Source organism: Dipodomys merriami, unplaced genomic scaffold, assembly GCF_024711535.1.
Source record: "Dipodomys merriami isolate MVZ:Mamm:240054 unplaced genomic scaffold, mDipMer1.0.p SCAF_14, whole genome shotgun sequence".
NCBI classification, from domain to species: domain Eukaryota; kingdom Metazoa; phylum Chordata; class Mammalia; order Rodentia; family Heteromyidae; genus Dipodomys; species Dipodomys merriami.
Window position 1 is genome coordinate 39,258,367 of NW_027202715.1, and position 24,405 is coordinate 39,282,771.

Here is a 24,405-nt window from a genome sequence, read left to right on the forward strand (position 1 = left end):
CTTTAGGGGAAGTCCAGCCTTTGCTGCTTCAGGAAGAGCAGGGCTCTAGGGCAGACCTTCATGTAAAGCCCATAGTCCATGTGGGATCAGTTCAGAAGCCCCTGTGTCCCAGAAGGGTAAATGCGGCGGCAGCAAGCTCACTTTGGTAGAGAAAGAGACCAACCAGGCAGAGTCTATGGGAACCAGTCATGTTCACATGGAAGACAGTAGACATGGACAATTCCTAAAACAACACAGGGAAAGGGCAGGTGTAGCTCCCTCAGGGGCTGCTCTAAACCAGTCTCTATAAGAGTCATCCAAACAGAGACTACTGTAACTCGAGACAAAAGGTCACAACCACATAGCATTTGATAATCAAGACACTGAATGTTGACTTTAACATATAAAAATACTATAACAAAATGAAATACAAATATATATATATTAGAATCTGTAAGTATTCTATATAAAGAGATACTTTTGTGGTTAGGCAAACAGCAGGCAGAGGAGACAAAGCCAGCCTTTTTCCATCTCCTAGCACCATCGTGGCACTAGTTCCCTGGAATTCCCTTTGCTGGCTCTCTGGTGCATGAAAAAATGGAAATAGACAATGGGAGCCACAAAGCAAACTGAAGGTCTTTGCCTCAGAGGTGTGAGGTGTGAAGGTGACTTCTTGAAGGGGTAGTTTCACACCTGCAGAGCTTTACAGATCAAGTGGGTCCTTCGGTGACTTGCAGGTTGGTGGCCAAGATGTACAAAATGTTGATCCTGGGGCACATGGCTTTCACCCCTTTCTGTCTGCCTCACCTTGTGGTTACTCCCAGTCCTCAGACTCTGGAGGACCAGTATGGTGGTGCTGGTGGGAAGGGCCTTAGTCTCTTCTGAGACTCCCTTGGACAGCACAGCAGCCTCTCTATCCCATTGCCTCAGAGAAGAGGTGGCATCATTTGTCTGCAGGTGCCCCTTCCACTTTTTGCAGACTGGAGAGACCTGCAAGTCAGTGTCTCTCAAGCCCAGAACTGGCTTCTTTAGGGCCTTGGGCAATGGTGGTGACAGGGGGAGCTAGCTGCCCTTGTGCTTTTCTGTCCTGTGCAGCCCACAGTGGCCCAGAAGCTTGAAGTAAAAGAGGCACACTGCAACTCTGGGAAAGACTCCAAGAGGCCCAGGCCTCTGAATACTTGAAGGGTAGGAACAGGTATTGTCTTCCTTAGAGCCTCGGGGCCTGGCCTCTGGTGCATAGTGGATCCAGTCATGAGAACATTTCTCAGGTTGAGCACAATAAGGTCCTCTTCCTGTTCCAGGGCCCCATAATGCTCACTGATCTGAGTGATCTGAGTGCCTATACAATGGAATGTGCTAGGCTTCTCCTCCCCCCCCCCCCCCAGCTGTCCACCATGGACTGCACTAATCTATGTCAAGGGCCTGGTCATAAGAGCACTGCAGCTCTCAAACACACACTGCCAGGGATGGAAGGAGTCAGGATAGAAACATGCTCCCTTGCCCATCAACACTCCCCTCCGACACTCCCCCCCCCCCCCGCCCCGCCCCGATTATATCCTCTTGGGAAGGTCACCTGGGAAAGGAGAGTGTAACCTTTCCTCCCCTCAGCAAATTTGCTGTGACACTGAAAACTCATCTACCTCTGCATGAAAAAAAAAAAAAAATACAAAGCCACCTTTGACAGTTGTGTATCCAGTGAGTCTTCCAACGCAGAGCCTTCATTGCAAATACCAAGGGTGAGCAGCTGCAGTCCAGGCCATGGCAGTGGCTGGAGCCCCCCACAGGGCTCATCACTCTTCCTGGCCACCCTAGTGGCAGAACAGAACGTCTACAGTACCCCATCCCTGGGTTAGGCACAGAAATAATTGCTGTGATCATCAAAGCAGGTGCTCTCCTTAGGCCCCCATTTCAGAATGGAGTCTACATGATTACTTTCTTCAGCCAGCCTCCCTATGCTACATCAAGTAGTTTCAGGTAGGAAGTCTGCCAGAGTGGCACCAGTGCCCCCCCTCCCCCCGGGCCCCCCATCTCTGGACTGCTGTGCCTTCCACTGCTCCCCACTGGCCAGTGTCAGAGACTCTAAGCCAGCCCAGTCACACAGCACCCCAGCACCGCTCCCTCTGTCAGGGGCTCAGCAGCAGTTTGTGGCTGGGGAAGCCCAGGCCCAGTGCCCTTTCTGTGGCCCTGGTTTATTCAGCGGGTATCAAGAGTGCCCTGTCCTCCTTGGTGGGCCATTTTCTCCCAACGGCTCCTTAGAAACCAGAGTCATCCTACACTTGAGGGTCAGATAGGAACCACCTCCACTCCGAAGCGGAGACCCCAGACGCTGGGGGACAATGACGCTACCTCCAGGAGGCTGCGATCAGAGGGGAAAGGGGCCCCTGGGACTGGGATCTCAGTTTGGGCCAGCCTAAGCTGCCAGCCAAGGAAGTCGCTGCTTCGGAAAGGGGTAGCCGGCCCACAGGCTCGCCACGTCTGCCCTTTGTGGCCTGACCTCACGCACACATTCATTCAACAAATATTTATTAAGCGCCTATTTGTGCAAGGCACTTCCGGAGAAGGTGGCCCCAACTGGGGCCCGGCCTTTCTGCCCCGGCCACAGCACAGTCTGCTCCCAAGGCTGTTCACGTGTCCCCGCGCCCACCAAGGTCCAGGCGCCGTCCTGGTGATGCCCGCACCCCAGCCCAGCTGCCGGCCGCTGTGCCCGCGCCCGCCGGTCCACGCGGCTCTACACGCAGAGCGCACAGCCGCACTTGGTGGGTTTCTCCACGTCCTCGGCAAACGACGTCCCATCGCTGCACTGGAAGGTGAGTTTCCTCCGCTTCAGCCGCAGGCCTTGGCAGCAGCCCTGGCCCTGGCATGTGCCCCGGCACTCCACCCACGACAGTGGGCGCGTGGTCTGGCAGATGGCATAGCCCCTCTGGACCCGGTGAAAGTCCCGAACAGGGTCCCCCCGGCACTCGGATTCTGGATGGGATAGACACCAAGAAAGAGCCTCAGGGCACACCCGTGGGAGGGAGGGAGGCAGGGAGGGAGAAGGAGGAGGAGGAGAAGGAGGAGGAGGCAGGCCGCATTCCGGGAGGGGTCCACGTGTTCTCGCACCCCTCGGACCCCAGCATCCTCCCACCTCTGGCGCATGCACCTGCTCACGGCTTCCTCCTGGGCCCACAGTGTGCTCAGGGGGAAGGAGGAACTGTCTAGCTGCCAGGGCCCTCCAGGCCTGAGTGACTGCCAAGGTAAGGTGGTGGCTGGTACAGAGGTGTGCAAGGTCTGAGGCCTGGAGGCGATGACATTATAAGGGAATCATGCTGGGAAATGGGTTGGATGGCTCAGGGGCTCTTAAGATCTTCCCTCTGCCCAGCCTCAGCAATCTGGATTCTAGCCGAAGCATCCTGGTCAAGCAGGTAGCGTGGGCCTGGGCAAGAGTCCTCATCCATCAGATTTCTTGCTGTGCCTGGGACCAAGAGGTGGCGTTCAGGAGCTGCCACCTGGGTGGTCACTTTTGTAAGGAGAGAGCCAGAAAGGGCAGTGCCCTAGGCAAGGGAACTGCAGGTCAGACAAAGGCCCTGGAAAGATGGGAGGGCTGGGGTTTAGTGCCCACAGGGTCAGGACACCAAAAGCCAGAAGTCACCTAGGTGAGTGGGAAGAACTGGAGGAAGAAGGGGTTGCTGAGGTTGGGAGAAAGAAGACATCAAGTTGCTAAAGCAAGAGCGGGGAGGGACGCTGCAGAGGGCATGTCAGGAGAGAGGCCCCTGACCTTGCTCACACAGCTCGCCAGAAAAGCCAGGGTCACACACACAGTGTGCTCCCTTGGTGGCTGAGGCCTGGCAGTGGCCGTGTAGGCACTGCAGGCCCCCACAGGGCTCTGCCGCAGCCCCAGCCTGGTTGCACAGGGCCCCCGAGTACCCGTCCTGGCACTGGCAGCTGTAGGAAAGAGCATCGAGAGGCACGCACTTCCCATGGACACACCTGAAGAGGGGCAGAAAAGGCACAATGAGAAAAGCCCAGCTTGAAAGGGCCTCCCCTCACTCCCCCAACCTGGACTTCACAGGACTTTTTATCCTGTTCCCAAGACACACAAGGAATGCAGTGTGTTCCTAAATGTCTTAAAAGACCTTTCCCCATTAAAAATTGAAAACCAGCTGGGCACCAGTGGGCTCATGCCCATACTCCTAGCAATTCAGGCGGCTGAGATCTGAGGATCACCATTCAAAGCCATCCCAGGCAGGAAAGTCCATGAGACTCTTCTCTCCAATTAGCCAGCAAAATACCAGAAGAGGAGCTATGGCTCAAGTGGTAGAGTGACACCCTTGAGTGAAAAAGCTAAGGGACAGTACCTGGGCCCTGAGTTCAAGGCCCACTACTGGCACTCAGGTACAAAAAACATGGCCCTCATCATCAGGAAGTTGAACTTGCAGGGAAGGGACAAGGGCTCCCTCAGCCCAGCCCAAACTCACTTGTGGCCATGGCAGGGGCCATCAGCTGGCTGGTCACAGTGCAGGCCCCCCCATCCAGCCTCACAGTGGCACACGGGGCCTGGGGTGGCATTGGGCTGGCAGATGCCATGCAGGCAGTAGAGCTTGCGGCACGGCTCACAGCCTGGCACCACACCCGGTTTCATCTGTGTCTTAGTGAAGTCCTGCAGCTCGTTGTTGATGTACAAGTTTCTGATGCATCCATGGAAGCTGGTGCCATTGAGGATCTGCCACAGGCGGAAGGCAGCAGAGTTCACATCCACGGGCATTCCTGAGATGGGTAGGGAACAAAGCCAGGCTGATTCAGGCCTAAGCAATGTCTGACATCCTCCTGTGAGATCTGGACAGCTCCAGTGACCCTTCTTGCCCTCAGCTTCTGTCCTATTCCTACCAAGGTCCTTTGTCATCTCAGAGGGCCAGAGTCCTTCCTCAGAAAGCATAAGAAAAGCTGTTTCCACTAGTATCAGAGCTGGGATATCAGACTTGGCATGACCAGATGATGAGTGAAGTTCTGAGGTGCCAGTCCCTGAAGTCTGGCTGTTCTCACCCTCCGTGGTACCAGCTTTCATCACCAGACACCATGACTAAAGCAAAGGGCCTGGGTGTGGCACTCATGTGCAGGGCACTGTTACCTGCTTTTGTGCATGTTGCTTCCAGCAATCCTGAGCTAGAGGCTGCTAACACCCATGTGACAGGTGCTGAGCAACTAGCCTGCAGTTGCTCAGTTGGTAAAGGCAGAGCTGGGTTCAGTAGCAGAGGCCAGAACCCTCCCCTGTGTCCCAATCGGGAAACATTAGAGTCCCCAGCTAGTGCAGAAATTGGGCTAGGTCAACTGCAGTGGCTCTGGCCTCTCAGAGTCAAGACAAGGGATGGACCCTAAGCTCTTTCTGACCCAAATCTAAGAAGAAAGGTGCTTATGGTCTGGAAGATGGCTGGGAATGGCCCAGGCTTTCTCCTAGATCCATCATCCACCCTTCTTTGTCAGCCTGAGTTGGGCAGAGCAGCCTGGGCTCCACATAGGAGAGCGCAATCCACTGCCAGTTTGGCTAGTCACTTGAGCCACCCCCATCCTCTGGTACTCCCCCCCAAAGTGCAGTGTCCAGAGAGCCAAACAGGCCCACGGTGAGGTCTAAGGAGGGACAGAAGCCATTTCCACTGGGCCAGGTCCTCACCTCCCACATAGAGGGGAGCTTCACTGTTGAGCGTGTAGTGTTTGCCAAAGTTGTCCATGGTCATGGGCCTGCCGCCATCGATGGAGAGATTCACCATCTGGTCAAAGGTGACCAGCTCGACAGTGTGGAACTGCCCATCATTGATCGTCTCAGCACTGGAAGGAGATGTGGTGCCCCCACCACAGGCAGTGGGCTTCAGCTCATGCCACACTGGCTGGGCACTTCCCCAACACTGCTACCCAAGGGGCCAAATCTCTAGAGAAAGCACTGTGGAGACCAAATCACAACTGAATGCCTCCTATTCTTCTTCCTGAGGTCCTAGGGAAAAGCTGGGGATCTCTGTCCCCATTCAGGAGACTCCTCTTACATGGGGGGGATGGTGAAGGTGTCACCACTCAGGCCTCAGAGAATCTTAGATCCAAGCTGATTCATATGGCCTTTCTATTTAGACAACCCAGGTTTCTAGTGGTCCCAACAATTACCTATTCTTGGCCTAGGAGACTCTGTCACCCGAGGAGGGCTAGAAGGCATACATATACCTACCTGTAGATGGCAGAACTGGGATAGCTGCCTGGGTCATAGCTGACTCGCACATGGCCCTGGTACAGCTCAACGGCAATGTGGTCATTGTCCCCATTGTACAGCAGAATCCCATTGTCCTCTGCCGTGGAGACCTAAAGGGCAAAGGCATTTTCTCTCCCATCCCACCAGCAGCAGCACAGGTAGATGGGGGACTCAAGTTGGGAAGAACAACATTCTGTGCAGAGCCATTTTCCCCTGGCTAACCAGCCTCCCCCCTCTAGGGGGTACTGACAGAGGCTGGCAGCCTCAGGTTCAAATATCTACTGCCAGTCTGGCCAAGGGCAGGCAACGGGGAGCTAAAGCTCAGAAAGTATGTGCTGAGGAGCACGTAAGAGCCTTGAGAGAAGAAGAGACACATAAGGATGGCCACCTCCAGGTGGGTATCAGGAAACTAGCTGTATGAGCTGAGCAATACAGAGGAACACATTCAGGATAGCTATGGCTGAGAGCCAGATTTATCCAGGCAAGGAAGAAGCTACTTAATGATGTTTATCACTGGAACCATGCAAGCAAGAGCTGGATATTTGTTTGGGGAGTAGCTCCCCCTTAGCTGCTGTAAGAGCCATGATCTTTTTCTATTGTCTGTCCATCTTCTCTCATTTCTTTTTCTTTTTTCTTTTTTGTCAGTTGTGGGTCTTGAACTCTAGGCCTAGGCACTGTCCCTGAACTCTTCAGCTCAAGGTCAGCACTCTACCACTTGAGCCACAGTGCCACTTTTAGTTTTCTGGTGGTTAATAGGAGATAAGAGTCTCACAGACATTCTTGCCCAGGCTGGCTCTGAACTGCAATCCTCAGCTCTCAGCCTCCTGAGTAGCTAGGATTACAGGTATGAGCCACTGGCACCCAGTCTTCTCTGATTTCTTTTAATAAAGGACCTTATCTGCTGGTTTGTAGAGGTAGATGCATGGTTCAGGCTAGACCAACTATACTACTCCATCTTCTAATGGTTAGTCCATGAGTTTCATGTGAGTGACTCATATGCTGATGGTTGTCAAATTAGAACTGGTAGGAGGAATCTCTTCTTGTTATGTAGCCCAGGCTGATCTCAAACTCCCAGTCCTCTTCCCTTAGCTGCCTGCATGTTAAGATTATAGGAGTGTACTACCATTTCCAACTTAGGAACATCTTAAACTCTGAAATTTGGATTTTCTGTGGGGTAGGGAGGGGGGATAATCAGGATAAACAAAGCAATGTGCCTGAGGTGGTGGCTGCTTGGGTTTATGAGTTTTTTCTTGTTGAGCAGTTGGGCTGGCTACTGTCTTCTGTGTGGACAGTGTAAGTGAAAAGGATTTTGGTGAGGAGGCTTGGAAGGAATATGAGCTTGTTTGAGAGGCTTCTTTAAAGGCTTGTTTTGAGAGGAAAGGAAGAAGGGTCAAAAAAAAAAAACAAAAGAAGGGGAAGGAGAAAGACAGTACTTGTGATTAGGAATGGAATGGAAAGAGAGAGATAACTGAAGAGTTAAATACTTCACCCAGAGATACAGAATACAATACACTCGCTTTCTCCAAGACTATTTAGCAAATTGTCCTTTTTTTTTTTTTTTTTTTTGGTCATGGGGCCTGAACTCTGGGCCTAGATGCTGTCCCTCAGCTCTTCAGCTCAAGGCTAGTGCTTGGCCACTTAAGCCACAGCACCATGTCAGGCTTTTTCTGCTTATGTGGTGCTGAGGAATCGAACCCAGGGCCTCATGCATGCAAGGCAAGAACTCTACCACTGAGCCACCTTCCAAGCCTCTGTCCATATTTTTTTTTTTAAATTGTATTTTATTTTATTTGAGAACATGCTGTACAGAGGGGCTACAATTACATGGGCAGGATAATGCATACATTTCTTACCAAGCATTGCAGCCTCCTCCTTTGTTTACCCTTCACTTCCCTTCCCCGCCTTCTGTCCATATTTTTAATCAGTGTTGTTGAGATGGGACTTGCTTTTACATGATGATCCTCCAAGATGTAGTTAAACTTATGAAAAGGACCCCAACACTAGGACAAGCCTAGCAGTCACTCTGACTATATTTTGGTCACCTGGCACAGCCTAAATAGACTATGGCACTGGAGGTAGAAGTTGAGGAGTAGCTGAACTGAGAGATGGTAGGAAAGGCCCCTGACATGTTTGGTTTTCTGGACTCAGTCACTCATGAGACTTCCTTCCTGCTTGCCCTACGCTATGACACATAGCCTTTGCAATTGCAAAGGTTGCAAGCTACAATCTTGATATCCAGAAAAGATCTCAACACGATTTTCTCCCAGTTGCCCTGGGCAAGATGTACCCTGACCCTCTGACCTGAGCAGGTCCCCTGCTAGATGATTCCTTTTCTTACCAGGTACTATGGTCACTCACCTGCAGGGTGATGTTGGCCCGTGGCCAGTTCTGCAGGTCAGTGAACTGCAGGTAAGTGTCTCGATCCACAAAGTTAACACTGAGCAACTTCTCACACTCAGGACCACCAAAGCCTGGGAGGCACTGGCACACAGGCCGGTTGCCCTGGTCCACACAGTGGGCCCCATTCTGGCACTCAGCCCCCTCACAGGGACTGCTGGGGGCTGGTGTGTGGGGAGGGATCTCACAGAGCTGTCCCCTAAGAAGAAAGAACAACAGGTCAGAGAGGACAAAGCTAAAGGAAGATGTGGGTATCTCTTATTCCAAAGTCCTAGAGAGAAAGACTAAATATTTTAGAGGATGTTCTCTTTTTTTTCATTTTGTAAGAAATTTATTTTTATTAGCATATATTAATTGTACAAGGTTTTTGGGTAGGAAATGTGCTTAATAAATACTATTATCTGAGAGAACTGACAGCCAAAAAGATACTGAGAAACCTACATGTCTCAACAAAGTATTAGCAAATCAAAACAAGCATAAAAATTATTATATACTCTGGCCATTTGGGAATTCACTCCAGGAATGCAAGGTTGGTTTGACATCTGATATCAAGTAATGTAAAACATAAAATCAATTGAATTTTTTTTTAAATCACATAGTTACAGATAAGATACTATATAAACTTCAATATCCTTCATGATAAAACATCAATAATCTAGGAATCAAGCTAATAAAAGGTACCTCCAAACCACACAATTAACATAATATTTAATAGTAAAATGCTGAAAGTTGACACACTAAGATTAAGAAACAAAGGTATCTGCTCTCATAACTATGTAATGTTGCACTGGAGGATCTAGTCAATTATGCCAGAAATACAATAAAATATATCTATATTAAAAAAGAGAAGACATAAGTCTGTATAAGAAAAATCCTAATAAATCCACTAAAGTACTCTCTGAACTAACTGAAGAACTCAGTAAGATTGCAGGATAAAAAAGTCCATGTGTGAAAATAAGTTTAAGCACAAGATGATGGCTGATGCCAATCCTAACTACTTAGAAGACCGAGACTGGGAGGACCACAGTTAGAGGCCAACTAGGCAGAAATGTTTCCAACCTATATCTGGACACAGTGACATGAGCTTATTATCGCAAACTATGTAGGAAGATGAGATTGGGAGGTTTTGGGTTCCAGGCCAGCCCAGGCTGAGAAGTCCATTAGACTCCATCTCCATGGGAAAAAGCTGAATGTGGTGGTGCAAACTTGTCATCCCAGCTGGTACGGGAAGTCTAAAGTAGGTAGATCATGACTCAGGCAAACACCTGGTGAGAATGAGACCCTATCTTAGAAATAATCAGCAAAAAACAAAGCTGGAGGCATAGTTCAGTCCTAGTGTACAGCCTAGCAAACATGAGGCTCTGAATTCAAATCCCAATACTGACAAAAAATAAAATTAAGAAGTCAATTTCGTATATAATAACATTAAACAGAACAAAATATTGGGAATAATTTTTTTAAATAAGCATGAAACGTATACTTGGAAAACAAAACTATTGTTGAAAGAAATGTCCAAAACTCTAAGTCAATGGAAAGGCATTGCATGTTCTTGGAACAGAAGAATTAAAATCATTACAATGGCAATGCTCCCTAAATCAATCTACAGATTCAGTATAATGCCTATCAAAATCTCAGTTGACTTTTTCTGTAGAATGTATGGATCCTAAAATTCACATGGAAATTCAAGGAATCCAGAATAGCAAAAATAATCTTGAATAAGAACGAATCGTGAACAAATTGTGAAAAGAGTGAGGCATAAGGCTAACTACATAGATCAGTGGAATGTAAATTATAGCTCATAAATACCTTCACACTTAGGGTCAGTTGATTTTTTACATGAAAGCCAAGACAGTCAAATTGTAGAAAAAAAGTAATCTTTTCAATAAATAGTGCAGGGACAATTGGAGAGTCATACACCAAAAGAATGCATTGGGCCAGGCACTGATGGCTCACACCTATAATCCTAGCTACTCAGGATCAAGGTTCAAAGAAGCCCAGACAGGAAAGTCCCCCAAAAGACTCTAATCTTCAATTAACTACTCAAAAACCAGAAGTGGTATTGTGGCTAAAGTAGTAGAGCACTAGCTTTAAGCAAAAAAGCTCAGGGACAGTGCCTAGGCTCTGAGTTCAAGCCCAAAACCGACAAAAATAAATGCTCTGGATACCTACCTCATGTCATATACAAAAATTAACTAAAGATGGATCAATGATCTAAACATAAGAGTTAAGAGACAACAGAAATAAATCTTATGACTGAATTGGGCAGCAATTTCTTAGATATAGCACCAGAGTCACAAGCAACAAAAGCAAAATAGAGACAAACTAGAAATCATCAAAGTTAAAATCTTTTGGCTATCAATAGATATTATCAAGGAGACCCTCATAATGGAAGACAAACATGTATCTGATAAAGAACTTACCTAGAATACATAAAGACTTAATAATGAAAAAGCAAAACAAGTCAACTTAAAAATTGGTTAAACAATTTAAATCAACATTTCTCCAAAGATCTCAAAATGACTAATAAGTACACAAAAGGATGCTTAATTTCAATAACCATCAAGCAGCAGAACCAAAACTACAATACAATGCACTCATTAGGATGGCTAGAATTTTAAAAAACTTGATGCAAGTTGCAAGGAGGTGGAGGAACTGGAAATCTCACACACTGGTAGAGATATACAATGATGCAACTGGTAGAGATATACAATGATGCATCCCTAGAAAACAGCTTAACCGTTCCTCAAACAGTTAAACATAGGATAACCGTGCAATGCAGCAAATGCACTTCTAGTTATATCCCCAAGAGAATTGAATACGTGTGATCACATGAAACTTTGTATGTGAGTACTCATAACATTGGTATTCATGATAGCCAGACATTAGAAGTAACCTAAATATTCATAAATTGATGAATGCATAAATGAAACATACATCCATGCAATGTAATATCATTTAGGAAAGAAAGGCTGAAACATGCTATCAAATGGATAAACCTTGAAAAGATTTTGCTAAGGCCCAGCACCTGTGGCTCACACTTGTAATCCTAGCTACACAGGAAGCTGAGATCTGAGGATTGCAATTCAAAGCCAGCCTGGGCAGGAAAGTCTGTGACCCTTATCTCCAGTTAACCACTAGAAAACCAGAAGTGGCCCTGTGGCTCAAGTGGTAGAGCACTCGCCTTGACCTGAAGAGTTCAGGGACAGTGCGCAGGCCCAGAGTTCAAGCCCCACGAGCGACAAAAAAAAGAAAAAAGAAAAGAAAAGAAACATATTTTGCTAAGCAAAAGAAGCCAGAAGCAAAGGACAACAGATAGCATTCCAGTATTTGAGATGTCCAGAATACATAAATCCACTGGCACAAACATTGGTAAGGTAAGTAGTTACTGGGATGGAGGGTGGCTAGAGGTGACATGAAAAGTAATAGTCATGAAAACTGTTGTGATGGATGCACAATTCTGGGAGCTAACAACCATTGAAAGTTATCTTTGGGTGATTTTCATGTGAATGACATCTCTCTAAGAGGGTTAAAAATGACACAAGGGCCTTGGAGCATAACTCAGGGATAGAACAGATGTTTAGCCTGCTCAAGGTGCTGGTTTCAACTCCCAAGGGAGCCCATAGATGGCAGATCAACTTTATGGTAAGACGTGACTTTTGAGGTTCCGCTGGACCTTTGGCAGAAAAGTGAATGATCTGTACCTACCTTTCACCCCTTCACCAAATGGGCCAAGGATCCTCTGCTTGGCTTTTAAGGACCCTTGCTTGGATTCTAAGCTGTTCAGAACTTTCGCAAAGCCATACAGTTGGGATTGGCGAAACTGTGGCTAAAACCCAGTATTGGACTTAAGAATCTCTGACCATCACCCTCCCCCAGTAATGAAAGAGCTCCTGCCAGCCCAGCCCAGCCCAGCCCCATCAGTGGAATCACTCACAGTGTCCAGGCCCAGCTCACCTGTAGCCCTCAGCACAGAGGCAGGAGTAACTGTTGACTTCGTCCACGCACTGGGCCCCATTCTGGCAGCGGTGGTCCCTGCAGTCATCCTGATTCTCACTGCAGTTGTCACCCGTGTAGCCGGGTGCACACTCACACCTGGGGGTGAGCAGGGTGGCTGGGAATCAGCCATGCACTCTGCCTGGCATGGAACCTCAAGTTCCAGTGGCTCTGTGGGGACGTCCCTGGAGGTTGTGCAGAGCCCTGAATACGAAGTCCCCCCAGCCTATCCTGAGCCTTCTCTAGTGTAAGAAGAAAGCTTGTGTGAATTCAGTGTCCTGGTCTGGGAAAGGAACATCCTGAAATGGGGAAATGAGACTCTTATCCCAGAAGACGCACCCTCACGACCCACTGCTCAGCCAGGGCCAACTTGCAGCCCCATCTAGACCTGCCTGCTTCTCAGCTGTTCTTTCCAGGTTCTCAGGACCCTCAGCTCAGGGTCCTACATCCATCATGTCAGCTTCCCCTCCTCCACCAGACTGTCTAATTCTGTTGGGCCCAGCCTCCTTTCCTTCTGCAAGGTTCATGCTCCCCCCAAAATGGGAGCCTTGGCCCCAAGCCAACTCCCATCTTCCTATCTCCAAATCCATTTTAGCTAACCAGTTGTGTAACAAATAAAGTGCATAGTCCTCCATCCCCTTCCCACACACTAATTATATCCCTGCTTTCACAACTGAGGATTCTGGGACACCTTCTACGCTCTCTCTCTACATGGTCCCTCCAGGCCACTACCTCACCTCTTCCAGGAAGCCTCCAGTGAACACCTAATCCTGCTTTGAGAAATCCCCTTATCTGAGCCCTGCTAAACCCCAAATTCCACAGTGTCACCACAGAACAAGCAGATCTTCCTTTGTGTATTACTGAACTTGCAAGGGACATCTACGGTAAGTTCATGAACAAAGTACTTTGTGTTTCTGCAGCAAAAAAAAATCTACCTGACATTCACTGTGTGGGATGGCTAACAAGTGGAAGCAATGCATGTGGGTGTGGCTCAGCCTTCCTTTGCTCACATCTCAGCTGAGCTTTGACCATCAGAGAGGCTTTTGATTTTTTTTTTTTTTTTGAACTGGGGATAAGAAGTAGTGGATCTGAGCTGGTGGCTCATGTCTGTAATCCTATATACTGAGGAAGCTGAGGATTGTGGTTGGAAGCCAACCTGGGCAGGAAGGTCCATGAGTCTCTTATCTAGATTTAACCACCAGAAAACTGGAAATGGAGCTGTGGTCCAAAGTGGTAGACCACTAGCCTTGAGCAAAATGCTCACGGATAGCACCCAGGCCCTGAGTTCAAGCCTTATGACCAACAAAAGCTAACTAACTAAATAAAAAATAGTGAATTTGGAATGAATAGCAGTGGGTAAAGAATTTACCCACAGGGGCTAAGGGCTTTCCATGCACTTCCTCAACTAATCTTTGAACCATCCAGGAGGGAGCTACCACTGCACTCAGTTTACAAGGAGAAAATAAGTTCAATGTTGTGGCCAAAGGATCTGTTCAGAGTGCAGCTACAAACCCAAGTCTGTGTAGCCACAGAGTGGTACCCAGAGCCACCCCACCCTCCCTCAGGAGCCCTGGATAGCTGAGAGCAAACCCAGAAATGGGAGGAATAGGAAGGGAGGGCAGAGGCAGAGCTCAGGCTATGGACCCTTACAACACTGACCTGGGCCCATCTGGAGTAGCCACACACTGGGCCCCATGCTGACATGGGTTCAGATCTCGGGAGCAGAAGTCCACCAGCTGTTCACAGGTCCTTCCTGGGGAGGAAGGAACAAGAGGCAGGAGAGAAGCCAGGCCCAGCTGAGTCTTCTGTGAACACTACAGAGACCCCAACTTTCCTGCCCATGGCACGGGGCTCAGCGGTGCGTCTCTGGCCCCACCATGCTTACCAGTGTACTGCAGGGGACACTGGCAGGTGTAGTTGCCTACACCATCCACACAGACACCCCCATTGACACAGGCATGCTCCACACAGTCATCTGTGTTCACCCCACAGGTCGGTCCTTCGAAGCCAGTAGGACAAGAGCACCTGGGGAGCAGAGGGTGGTGTGAGGAAGCCTGTGCTGCTGGCCAGGATTATGATTCTATAGAGTTGGCCAGGCCCTTGCTAGGGCTGAGAGAGATAGAAGTGAGCAAGGCATTTCCTCATAAGAGCCACTCACAGTCTAGTGGTAGACACACAGAGGAGACTGGCCACCCAGAGACAGGTAAGGAGCTTCGGGCTGAGGGGACCATTGAAGCCAGGAGTGGATACAAGGGGTAGGGATCAAGGGATGGCCAGGCCTGTGTCCTAGGGAAGGTGATAAACTCACCTAACCATGGGGGTGGGAAGGAGGGACATGCAAAAACCTGAGTGACAGGGACGCCCAAGGGCAGAGGAAGAGACCTACTCCTCTGTAGTTCAGGACATCAGGGTCCAGGGATGGGGTGAGCAGGGGTTGGTGTGGGCAGGAGACAGATTGATGGAAGTCCTAGAAGTCAGTATACATTCCCCTCTGGCACCCAAGGTTTCCCAAGTGGTATGAGGGGCACAAGGAAAAATCTGAGAAATCCTTTGGCTATTCCAAAGTCCGCACGAGCCCTTCCCTAAACAGACCTGGCCAGGACTCAAGAAAGGGTTAACAGTGGGACTGCTTTGCTTGGTAGAAAGCCAGGTCTTGTAGGAACTGGGGAAGAAGTCAGGTGAGGAGCAACCCCCTACTACCAGGTGCACCAGGCTGTAGGCTAGTAGGGGTGAGGGCTACCCCCGTGCCCCAATTTGTGCCCAGCAGGGGTATCTCAGCCTCTGTGGACCCAGGATAGGAGCTTTCCTGGAGCTACTGAGCAATCTCTAAGGACCGCCCTATTGTCAGGACGCGTTTCCAAGGCAACACCAGGCAGAGAAGGCACTTAACGTTTTATTTTTCACATCATGTAATTTGGGTTTGCAGAGGCAGGCTTGGCCATTCTGTCGGTAGATTCAACATCATTTTCTGAAGAGCCAATTTGTTCTGGGGGCAATTTATTTTTAGCAACTAAATACTATGTATTCCCCAGAAAAGCTCTGGGAGATTAGTGGCGGCTGGGGGCTTAGGAGGGAAGCAGGCCGGTGGGAGGGGGTCAGATGGTAGTGGCAGCATTGGAAGGAGTTAAGAGATGCCATCACTCACTCAGGCCCCGGGCTGTGTCAGGGGAAATGGGCAGCTAGGGTGGGGCCCAGTAAGCTGTCTTCTTCCTAACGCGGTAGTAGGGTCAGTGGTGATGGGAGAGGGACCCAGAAGGGTGTCCAGAACTGGGCTCTACTTCAGGCCAGTTTCACACATACCGCAGCAGCATCAGCTGCTGGGGAGCTGGCAAGGGCCTGGCTTCCCTCTGTTCACTTAGAATAGAGGTTGGCATGGGGTAGGGGGTGAGGGATGGAAATATGTTTGAGTCTCAGTTGTGCCCCTGGCTCCATCCCCAACAGGGTAGGCTTGGAGAACCCTCCTGCTAGGATTTGGCTCTGGATCTGCATCCTGTGAGCCAGCCCATCTCTTCTAGCACAGGGAGGCCTGGTCATCCCTTTGGGGAAGGGGGGTGGGGTAGGCAACAGGGGTTTGGGTGCTGGGCCCATCCTCTCCCTCCCCTGCCCCAGCTCCTCCAGCCTACTCACATGAAGCCAGCTTCCTCGTCCTCTAGGGCATGGCAGGTCCCCCCATTTCCACAAGGGCTGTTGGAACAGTTGTCCAGGAATACCTCACAGTCTCGGCCCTGAGGGGAAAGTCAGTAAAAGGGACCCCAGGGAGAATCTGAGATTAGTGTGAACCAACAACTGCACTCAGCACCACAGCTTCCCTGTCCCAGGAGCTACTTGTTCCTTCAATCACCCATCCTTCCATCTGTCCATCCACCCATCCATCTACTCATTCTCCCACTCATTCATTCATATATTGGGTCACTGGTGACAGTGCTACTCAAGTGTCTGCCCACTGCCAGGCCTTGTGTGGGGCACTGGGGAATTACCTGACAAACCAACCAGACCCAAGATCCTTCCCCTCCCAGCCTTGGCCTCCACTTACCTTGTAACCACTGGGACAAGTACACCTGTACACCTCAAGGGGGTCGTTGTGGCAGATGCCCTGGTTCTGGCATGGGCTGGACAAGCAGGGATTACACTTGGCCTGAACAGCCAGAGTTGGGGGACCTGAGGGGATGGGGGAGGGCCAAGTGTTAGTATAGGGAAGAGAAGAGGTAGCACAGGACTGGGCTCAGACCCCTAACCCCAGTAGTCTGAGGTGGTGGGTACTTTCTTTCTAAGGAGACATATCCTCACTGTGTGTCCTTGGAGTGATACTTGGACCTCCACCTCCATCCTGTGCTCCTTTCCAGCCTCAGAACCCTCATCACAGGGTTGGAAGGACTGAGTGCTTGGCAGGTGGGCAGGTATACAAAAATGTCATCATTGTAAGAATGCACTGTCATTGTTACTGACACTGGCCAACAGTCCCTCTGTCCCTCACCCCCTTCTGCAGCGATCACCCCAGATGCCACCCAAAGACCAGGATAACACCTCAACAGAGAGGCATCTGAGCATGCAGGGAGGTCACGTGGGGAAAGTCCAAATGCCTTGAGGTTGGTTGGTACTCTCCCAGCCCAAGGGAGGACCCTTTCCCACCATTTCTCTGGCTACAGCAGACTCCCCTCCAGTCCCTCCATGACTCAGTGGTTAGAGTGGTTAGAGGAGCCAATGGCTAGGCTACACGGACATCTCCGACTAGGGGCATGAGGACCTCAAAAGAAGAAATGGGAGGACCAGGCCAATTAACTTAGGCTTCCCCAGGGGCTTGTTCTGGACATGATGGCAAGCCACTTTTGCTGAAGAGGCATGGAGAACAGAAATGAAATCCTTTTCAGTGTGACAGAAGGATGCTAGAGGGACTTCTGGAAGTAGGTGGAGTCTGTTTCCTGATCCAGGTTCTGGGTAAGCCCAGTTAGTGAAGATTCAGTCAGCTCTTCCCTCCTCACCAATGTACTGCTTTCTCTCTCTCTCTCTCTCTCTCTCTCTCTCTCTCTCTCTCTCTCTCTCTCTCTCTCTCTCTCTCTCTCTCTCTCTCTCTCTCTCTCCCTCTCCCTCTCCCTCTCCCTCTCCCTCTCCCTCTCCCTCTCCCTCTCCCTCTCCCTCTCCCTCTCCCTCTCCCTCCCCCCCTCTCATATTCAATAAAAGCTCTTTTAAAAAAATCTCACAGCAACCCAGCCCTGGTCAGTAAATACTGAGCCCACATTGGCATTTAGTAGCTTGTTGTCATCCACTAAACCAGACTCTCATACTAGGACCCCGGGGACAGCTTCCTGCACACAGGGTGGCCTGGGCCTCCTCCTTGACCCATGGCTGTCAGTTTCATTTCTGATGGTGGCTTCTGAGCTTGCAGAGGGCAAGGGCCATGCCCCATGGTCCCTGAGGACTTCCCTCAGTGTCCCTTTCCCATAAAGCTGGGCCTGGGTAGCCACTCAGCCATCTGTCTCTGCTCCACAGGGCCTCTGGGGCTGGGGCCGTCAGCCAGTCAGTCAATCGGTCGCTGAACAAGTGTTTACAGATGCAGGCAGTGAGGAGCCTCAGGGCCAAGCCCAGGAGCTGCCAGTCACAGTCTGTTTTCTGCAAATGTCAAGACAGCAGCAGCTGGTCCGCCTGCCGTGGCAGGGACCCAGGAGGGCTGAAGCTAATTGCAGAACACAATGCCTAGTGGAGGGAGGTCCAAGGGCTCAAGCTGCTGAGGGGCTGGGAGCTTCCGGAAGCACTGCTGCTATTTTTATTTCCCTTACATAACCATGGGGAGCTATTAAAGCTGTGACTGACTGAGATTTTTCTGCCTGGCTTTATTTTGTGTTATTGCCGTCCCTCGTATATCAGGACTGGAATAAGTAGCAGCCTCATTCCTGTCACCTGAACCTCTCCCATCTGGGGGTGCAGGGGGGACACAGGGATGTGTGCAAGACCCTGCCTCGCTGGGCTTGGCCAGACCTAGGAGCAGACAGTGAATCTGCAAGAAGCACCCCTTTTTCTTGTGCTCTGGACTCACCTTGGCATTCAAACTTCTTGGCAGGTGTCGTGAGCAGCAGTTTACCCTCCATGTCCTGAGGCCCTGCACACCGGGCAATGCCTGGCTCCTTATAGCCAGTCTTTACCCAGCTGGACAGCCAGCGGAGGTGGCAGTCACAGTACAGGGGGTTGGCACCGATGGCCCTGAGATAGACAATGGAGAGAAGCGGGTATTACAGCTTGCAGGGTCTGTTACCCACCACTTGGATTATTGACTGTAACCAGTACCAGTTGTTAACTTAAACCTCAGCACTCTCCATCCCCACTCACAGGGTGCTTCCCTAACACCACACAATAAAAGTGCAGCTAGGATTTGAACCCACACCACTAGGGCTACAGCCTATGAACTCTGTGCATCTCGTAATGCCTCAGGGAGAAAGCCACCAGCATCCACTGCTGGGAGACGCACCCGGGTAAATTCTCATAACCTCATGTGCAAGTTTTCCTTTCTGCATGTGCACGATGTAGAGCCTCAGCTAGGCACCGGTGGATCACGCCTGTGACCCTAGCCACTCAGGATGCTGAGATCTGAGGATCACAATTAGAAGCCAACCAAGGCAGAATGAGACTATAATTTCTAATTAACCAGCAAAAAGCCAGAAATAGAGCTGTGTCTCAAGAGATAGAGCACCAGCCTTGTGTTAAATTGCTGAGGGATAGCACCCAGGCCTTGAGCTCAAGCCTCAGTACTGGCACATATGCGCATGTGTGTGTGTAAGCACACACACACACACACACACACACACACACACACACACACACACACATGATGTAGAGCCTTGGAGGAAATACATATATTTTTAAAATATAATTTAAAAATACATACATTTAAAAAATATAATTTTATTGTTATTACTAAGGTGTTGTACAGAGTAGGGGGAAAGATATAACTTCCCCGGGGATAACAACCAGTGAATGGCAGCTCCCAGATCTAGACATGGAGCGATTTTTTTTTTTTGGCCAGTCCTAGGGCTTGAACTCAGGGCCTAAGCACTGTCCCTGACCTTCTTTTGCTCATGGCTAAAGCTCTACCATTTGAGCCATAGCACCACTTCTGTCTTTTTCTGTTTATGTGGTCCTGAGGAATCAAATCCAGGGCTTCGTGCATGCTAGGTAAGCACTTTACCACTAAGCCACATTCCCAGTGGTGGAGCTATCTTATTTTAATTTTATGTTTTGTTTTGTTTTGTTTTATTTTTTGTTTGTTTTGCTTTGGGTCATGGGGCTTCAACTCTGGGCCTGGGCGCTGTTCCTGAGCTCTTTTTTGCCCAAGGCTTGTGCTCTACCACTTTGAGCCACAGGACCACTTCTGGTTTTCTGGTGGTTAATTGGACATAAGAGTCTCATGTACTTTCCTGCTCAGGCTGGTTTCTAACCGTGATCCTCAGATCTCAGCTTCCTGAGCAGCTAGGATTATAGGCCTGACCAGTGCCTGCCACTATGTTTTATTTTTAATTAAGCAAAGGACATATGAACGTTTTCTCATCATAAGTCCTTTGCATGCATTGCAGACAAAAACTCAGCATTTTTGTCGGTGGATGTATTAAGGACTGCACACTTTAAAAAAGGTTCATTTTTTTATTATGTGAAGCTCAACTTTTCTACAGGTACATCATAATATTATTGATGAGAATGAACAATGGTGCAACTTCTAGAAGGAAGTGTTGTGTTATTTATCAAATTACCAATGTAATTGTGTTTGGATTTAGCAATTCTGATTCTGGAAGATTCTAACAGATACATATATACATGCATTATTGCCCATGCAGGTCTGGTCTATGACCTTCCTACTTACACTACCTCCTGTACCTGGAAGAAGAGATGTGTACCACTAGTGCCTGAATTGGGGGTCTTGCTAACTTTTTGTCTGGGCTAGCCTCAAATCTTGATCTTCCTGATATCTGCCTCTCAAGTAGCTAGGATTAAAGGTGTGAGCCACTGTGCCTGGCTGTGCTACTCTGTGTGTGTGTGTATATGCATGAGCGTGTGTGCGTGCATGCACATGCTATTCTTTGATAGAATCAAAGGGAAAAAGAAAAAAAAGACTAAGGCAGCAGTGGTCATCAGGGAGGGATTGGTTAAATAAACTTTGCTTTGTCCACATTGCAGAGAGAACAGCCCACCCTCCCCATCACTGCTCTCCACAGAGATGCACACGGTGCCTGGCCAGTCCTCAGGTGTGCAGCCTCCAGGAACTTTTCCACACTGATACATACTGCTCTTTCTCCATTTCAGCCTTTCCCAGCAATGTGTTTCTTGTCACTAAACACCTGCCTTGGAAGTCTTCCAGATCAACATAGACGGATCCACCTCCATCTACTTCATTTGTCTTACTGCCTCATAGTTTCCCAAAGAATGGCTAACCCTAGGTTTAATGCACAATTGCCCTGTGGCTGGATGCTGGTGATTATAACATCAGTGAACACTCTTGTGCATGCCTTTTGGGGAGGTGAGAGTGTTTCTCTAGAAAAGAACTTCTCTAGAAGTTGGTCCACAGAGGACATGTCAGATGTTATCAGCTGCCCCCAGATGGACCTGCCAGCCAGCAGTCTATGGCCACACCTGCACCACACGGTACCGCGATCTTCCTGATGTATGGGCTAACTCAGTGGGAAAGCTGAGAATTATTTTTCTAACCTATGGTGAGTTGCAGAGATGAGAAAGTCATTTAGCTGTATACCAGTAATCTAGCTAATGAGGAGGCCTTGGTTTGAAGCCAGCCCCAGCTGACAAATCTGAGAGACTCTTATCTCTGACTAATCAGCCAAAAAGCAAAAACTGGAGGTATGGCTCAAATGGTAGAGTGTAAACTTTGAGCAAAAAGACCAAGCAAAAGCCAGAGGCCCTGAGTTCAAGACCCAGCACTGTTATATATGACAGGTATAGGAGGAGAAAGAGAGAGAACGCCAGAATTATTTGATTCAGCAATTAAAAATCAGTGCCTTAGCCAGGCACCAGTGGCTCACACCTGTAATCCTAGTTACTCAGGAGGCTGAGATCTGAGGATCATGGTCTGAAACCAGCCCAGGAAGGAGAGTCCATGAGACTCTTAGATCTCTAATAAGCTACTCAGAAAAAGCCAGAAGTTGCTCTGTGGCTGAAGTGGTAGATTGCTAGCCTTGAACACAAAGAGGCTCAAGAATAGCATCCAGGCCCTGAGTTCAAGCCCCAGGACCAGAAAAAAAAAATCAGTGCCTTGTACTAGTTTATCAATATCAACTTTATTTTGAAACTGTAAAGCTGTCTAAAGTTAACGTGCACTGGCATGTTCATTAAGTCACCAATGGATGTGTTGCCATTTTCTACTTATTTCTGGAATAACAGAGGAAGTGGACAGCTCCCAGAGATGCACATAGACTGATACAGGCAGTGCCTCCGAGTAGGAATTCCCCAAAATAGCACTGCTGACGCTATGCCATCTTACAAAACAGGCCGCGCAAGACTTGGACTCCGTTCCCATCACAGCTGCTCCTTGCTCAGGGGTGACTTTGAGCAGCTTGCCCCAAACCTCTGAAGCTCACGTTACAATTTAATAAAGAGCCTGCAAGCTAGAGGGGAGGAAAGACAAATACACATCATCTAGAATGGATGCCCTGGGAATCAAGGCAGGTACAAACCCCTGACATAGGCTTAATTTTTCTATCTTCTGTACCAACAGCATCCATCCATCCTGACCACTGGTGAGTGAGACAATATCCTGGCCCCACTGAGCAACACTGGGGCCTCATAGACATGAAGGAAGGCAGATGCTTTGAGCTTTAAATCTCCAGTGTATGGTGTATTTTGAATGCTCACACTCACCAGATATCTCTGTGTGTGTGTGTGTGTGTGTGTGCCAGTACTGAACTCAAGGCCTTGCACTGACACTTAGCTTTTTCATTCAATACTAGCACTCTACCACTTGAGCCACATCTCCACTTCCAGTGTTTGTTGATTAATTAGAAGTATGGGTTGGCATCATACCTCAATCTACAGATCTCAGCTCCCCAAGTAGCTAGGACCACAGGCACGAGCCACTGGCTTCCTTCTCAATAATAAAAACCATGAGGCCCAAAACAAAACAAAACAAAACAAACCATGAGGCCAAAGCCATATAAAAGCTATCTGAAATCTTAGCTCGACTCATTTCTGTATGAAGCAGACTCTCTGACCATGCCTGACTTCCAACATTTCAAACTTATCCAGGGCTGGGTTTTTACAGCTAAGGACTTCAAGGCTCTCTCTTCAGTAGTACTTCCAATTCACTTTCTCCAATGAAAACATCTTTGAGTACAATTTATATATGTACATCAAAAATGCTGAAAAAGGTTCAGAAGCTTGAGAGAGGATGATCATGATTTTAAGGCTGACCTGGGCTATACAATAAGACCCTGTCTAAATAAATAAACAAATAAAAAGTAAAGGACAGGCCAAGGTACAGTTCAGTGGGAGAGGGCTTGCCTAGCTTTTCAGGGTCTTGGGGTTTTAGCCCTAGCACTTCAAAACAAAAGAAAACTGTGAACTCCAAAGACCTAGATATAATTGACTGATAGTTCAGTGGGGTTGGAGAACAGCAGGCAAGCCACTGGTCAGCCCAAAAGGAGTGTGGACTTAGGTGCACTGAGCAAAGTATAAATAGCCCCATGTTGCTGTGTTGTTGGTGTTTGGTGTAACATGGATGGAGCTGAAACAGGAGCTGTTGCCTGCTCATGCCAAGGCGCTGCCCGGCTTCTATTCATGGAATGCAGCCTCAGCCTTCTCCATGTAGACACTAAAATCTCCTCTGCGGAGCGCCCCCTCCCCCTAGGCAGTTTGTGTCAGGACTGACTCCTTTCTCTGTACTTAGGCAGTAGACACAGATCTTTGAGGCCAAGAACCACTATGCCCTGATAGGCCAGTACTAGATGGCATCTGTGTCTGCAGAATGACCCTGCAGGGCACAAGAGCACACAAACCCTCCGTGTCAAGGAAATATGAGAAGAAAAGAATCATCATCTATAATGTAATTGATGGAATTACATCCTCATACATAAATGTAATGGATGGAATTTTAGTGTTTATCCCCCTGTCTCTGTCTGTCTGTGTCTGTCTCTCTCTATCTCTGCCTTTTTTTCTAGACAGGGTGCTCAGCCCTGAATTTATGATCCTCCTGCCTCAGCATCCTAAACACCACTAGGAACAGAACTTTACAATTCTTGTGTACAAACATACAGCATGTTAAACATTTTATCCTGCATTTCATCAGCAAATAATTACCATTATTAAATATTTAATAATATTAAATATATTAACATATTTAATATATTTAACATTTAATATTTATTTAATATTATATTTATAATAATATTTAATTAAATTTAATTAAATAATAAATTTAATTAATTAAATTATTTAATTGATTAATAAATTTAATTATTTAATAATAAATTTGTTTAAATATTATTTAATATTTAATAATATTAAACATATTAAATATTTAACATGTTTGGTCACACAGCATGCCACAGTTTACTTAATCATTCCATACTGATTGACACCTAATTTTGAATAAATTTGAGATCCAGGCTTCCAGCCGATGGTAGATTGTGCTGTGCATACAGCAGCCGTGGACAGTGGGCCCAGGAGCCCTCGCAGAGGATCTAGCAGAGTTCAGACTTAAACTAGATCTTAATCAGACTTGAACTTTGATCTAGAATATCTTCTAAAGCCTGTGTGTTGGGGGCCTGGCCTCCAGCTGCTGGTACTTATGGGAGGTAAGGGCTAGGGTGCCTAGAAAGGGGATATTAGAACCTCAT

At 48.3% G+C, this 24,405-nt stretch overlaps 1 protein-coding gene across 1 annotated transcript in view; it reads right to left on the reverse strand.

Moving 5' to 3' along the window:
- Positions 1 to 2,071: 2,071 nt before the first annotated feature.
- The window catches only part of LOC138826176 (slit homolog 1 protein), a 148,113-nt gene continuing 125,779 nt past the window's right edge, over positions 2,072 to 24,405 (reverse strand). The window contains exons 26-37 of the mRNA XM_070021325.1: positions 18,612 to 18,775; positions 16,614 to 16,738; positions 16,208 to 16,305; positions 14,466 to 14,605; positions 14,240 to 14,333; positions 12,542 to 12,679; positions 8,549 to 8,786; positions 6,170 to 6,300; positions 5,627 to 5,781; positions 4,437 to 4,725; positions 3,737 to 3,948; positions 2,072 to 2,946 (exon numbers count right to left, since the gene is read on the reverse strand). Of these exons, the coding sequence (XP_069877426.1) occupies positions 2,708 to 2,946; positions 3,737 to 3,948; positions 4,437 to 4,725; positions 5,627 to 5,781; positions 6,170 to 6,300; positions 8,549 to 8,786; positions 12,542 to 12,679; positions 14,240 to 14,333; positions 14,466 to 14,605; positions 16,208 to 16,305; positions 16,614 to 16,738; positions 18,612 to 18,775 (2,023 nt within the window). The 3' untranslated portion in view covers positions 2,072 to 2,707. The remainder of the gene's footprint in view (positions 2,947 to 3,736; positions 3,949 to 4,436; positions 4,726 to 5,626; positions 5,782 to 6,169; positions 6,301 to 8,548; positions 8,787 to 12,541; positions 12,680 to 14,239; positions 14,334 to 14,465; positions 14,606 to 16,207; positions 16,306 to 16,613; positions 16,739 to 18,611; positions 18,776 to 24,405) is intronic.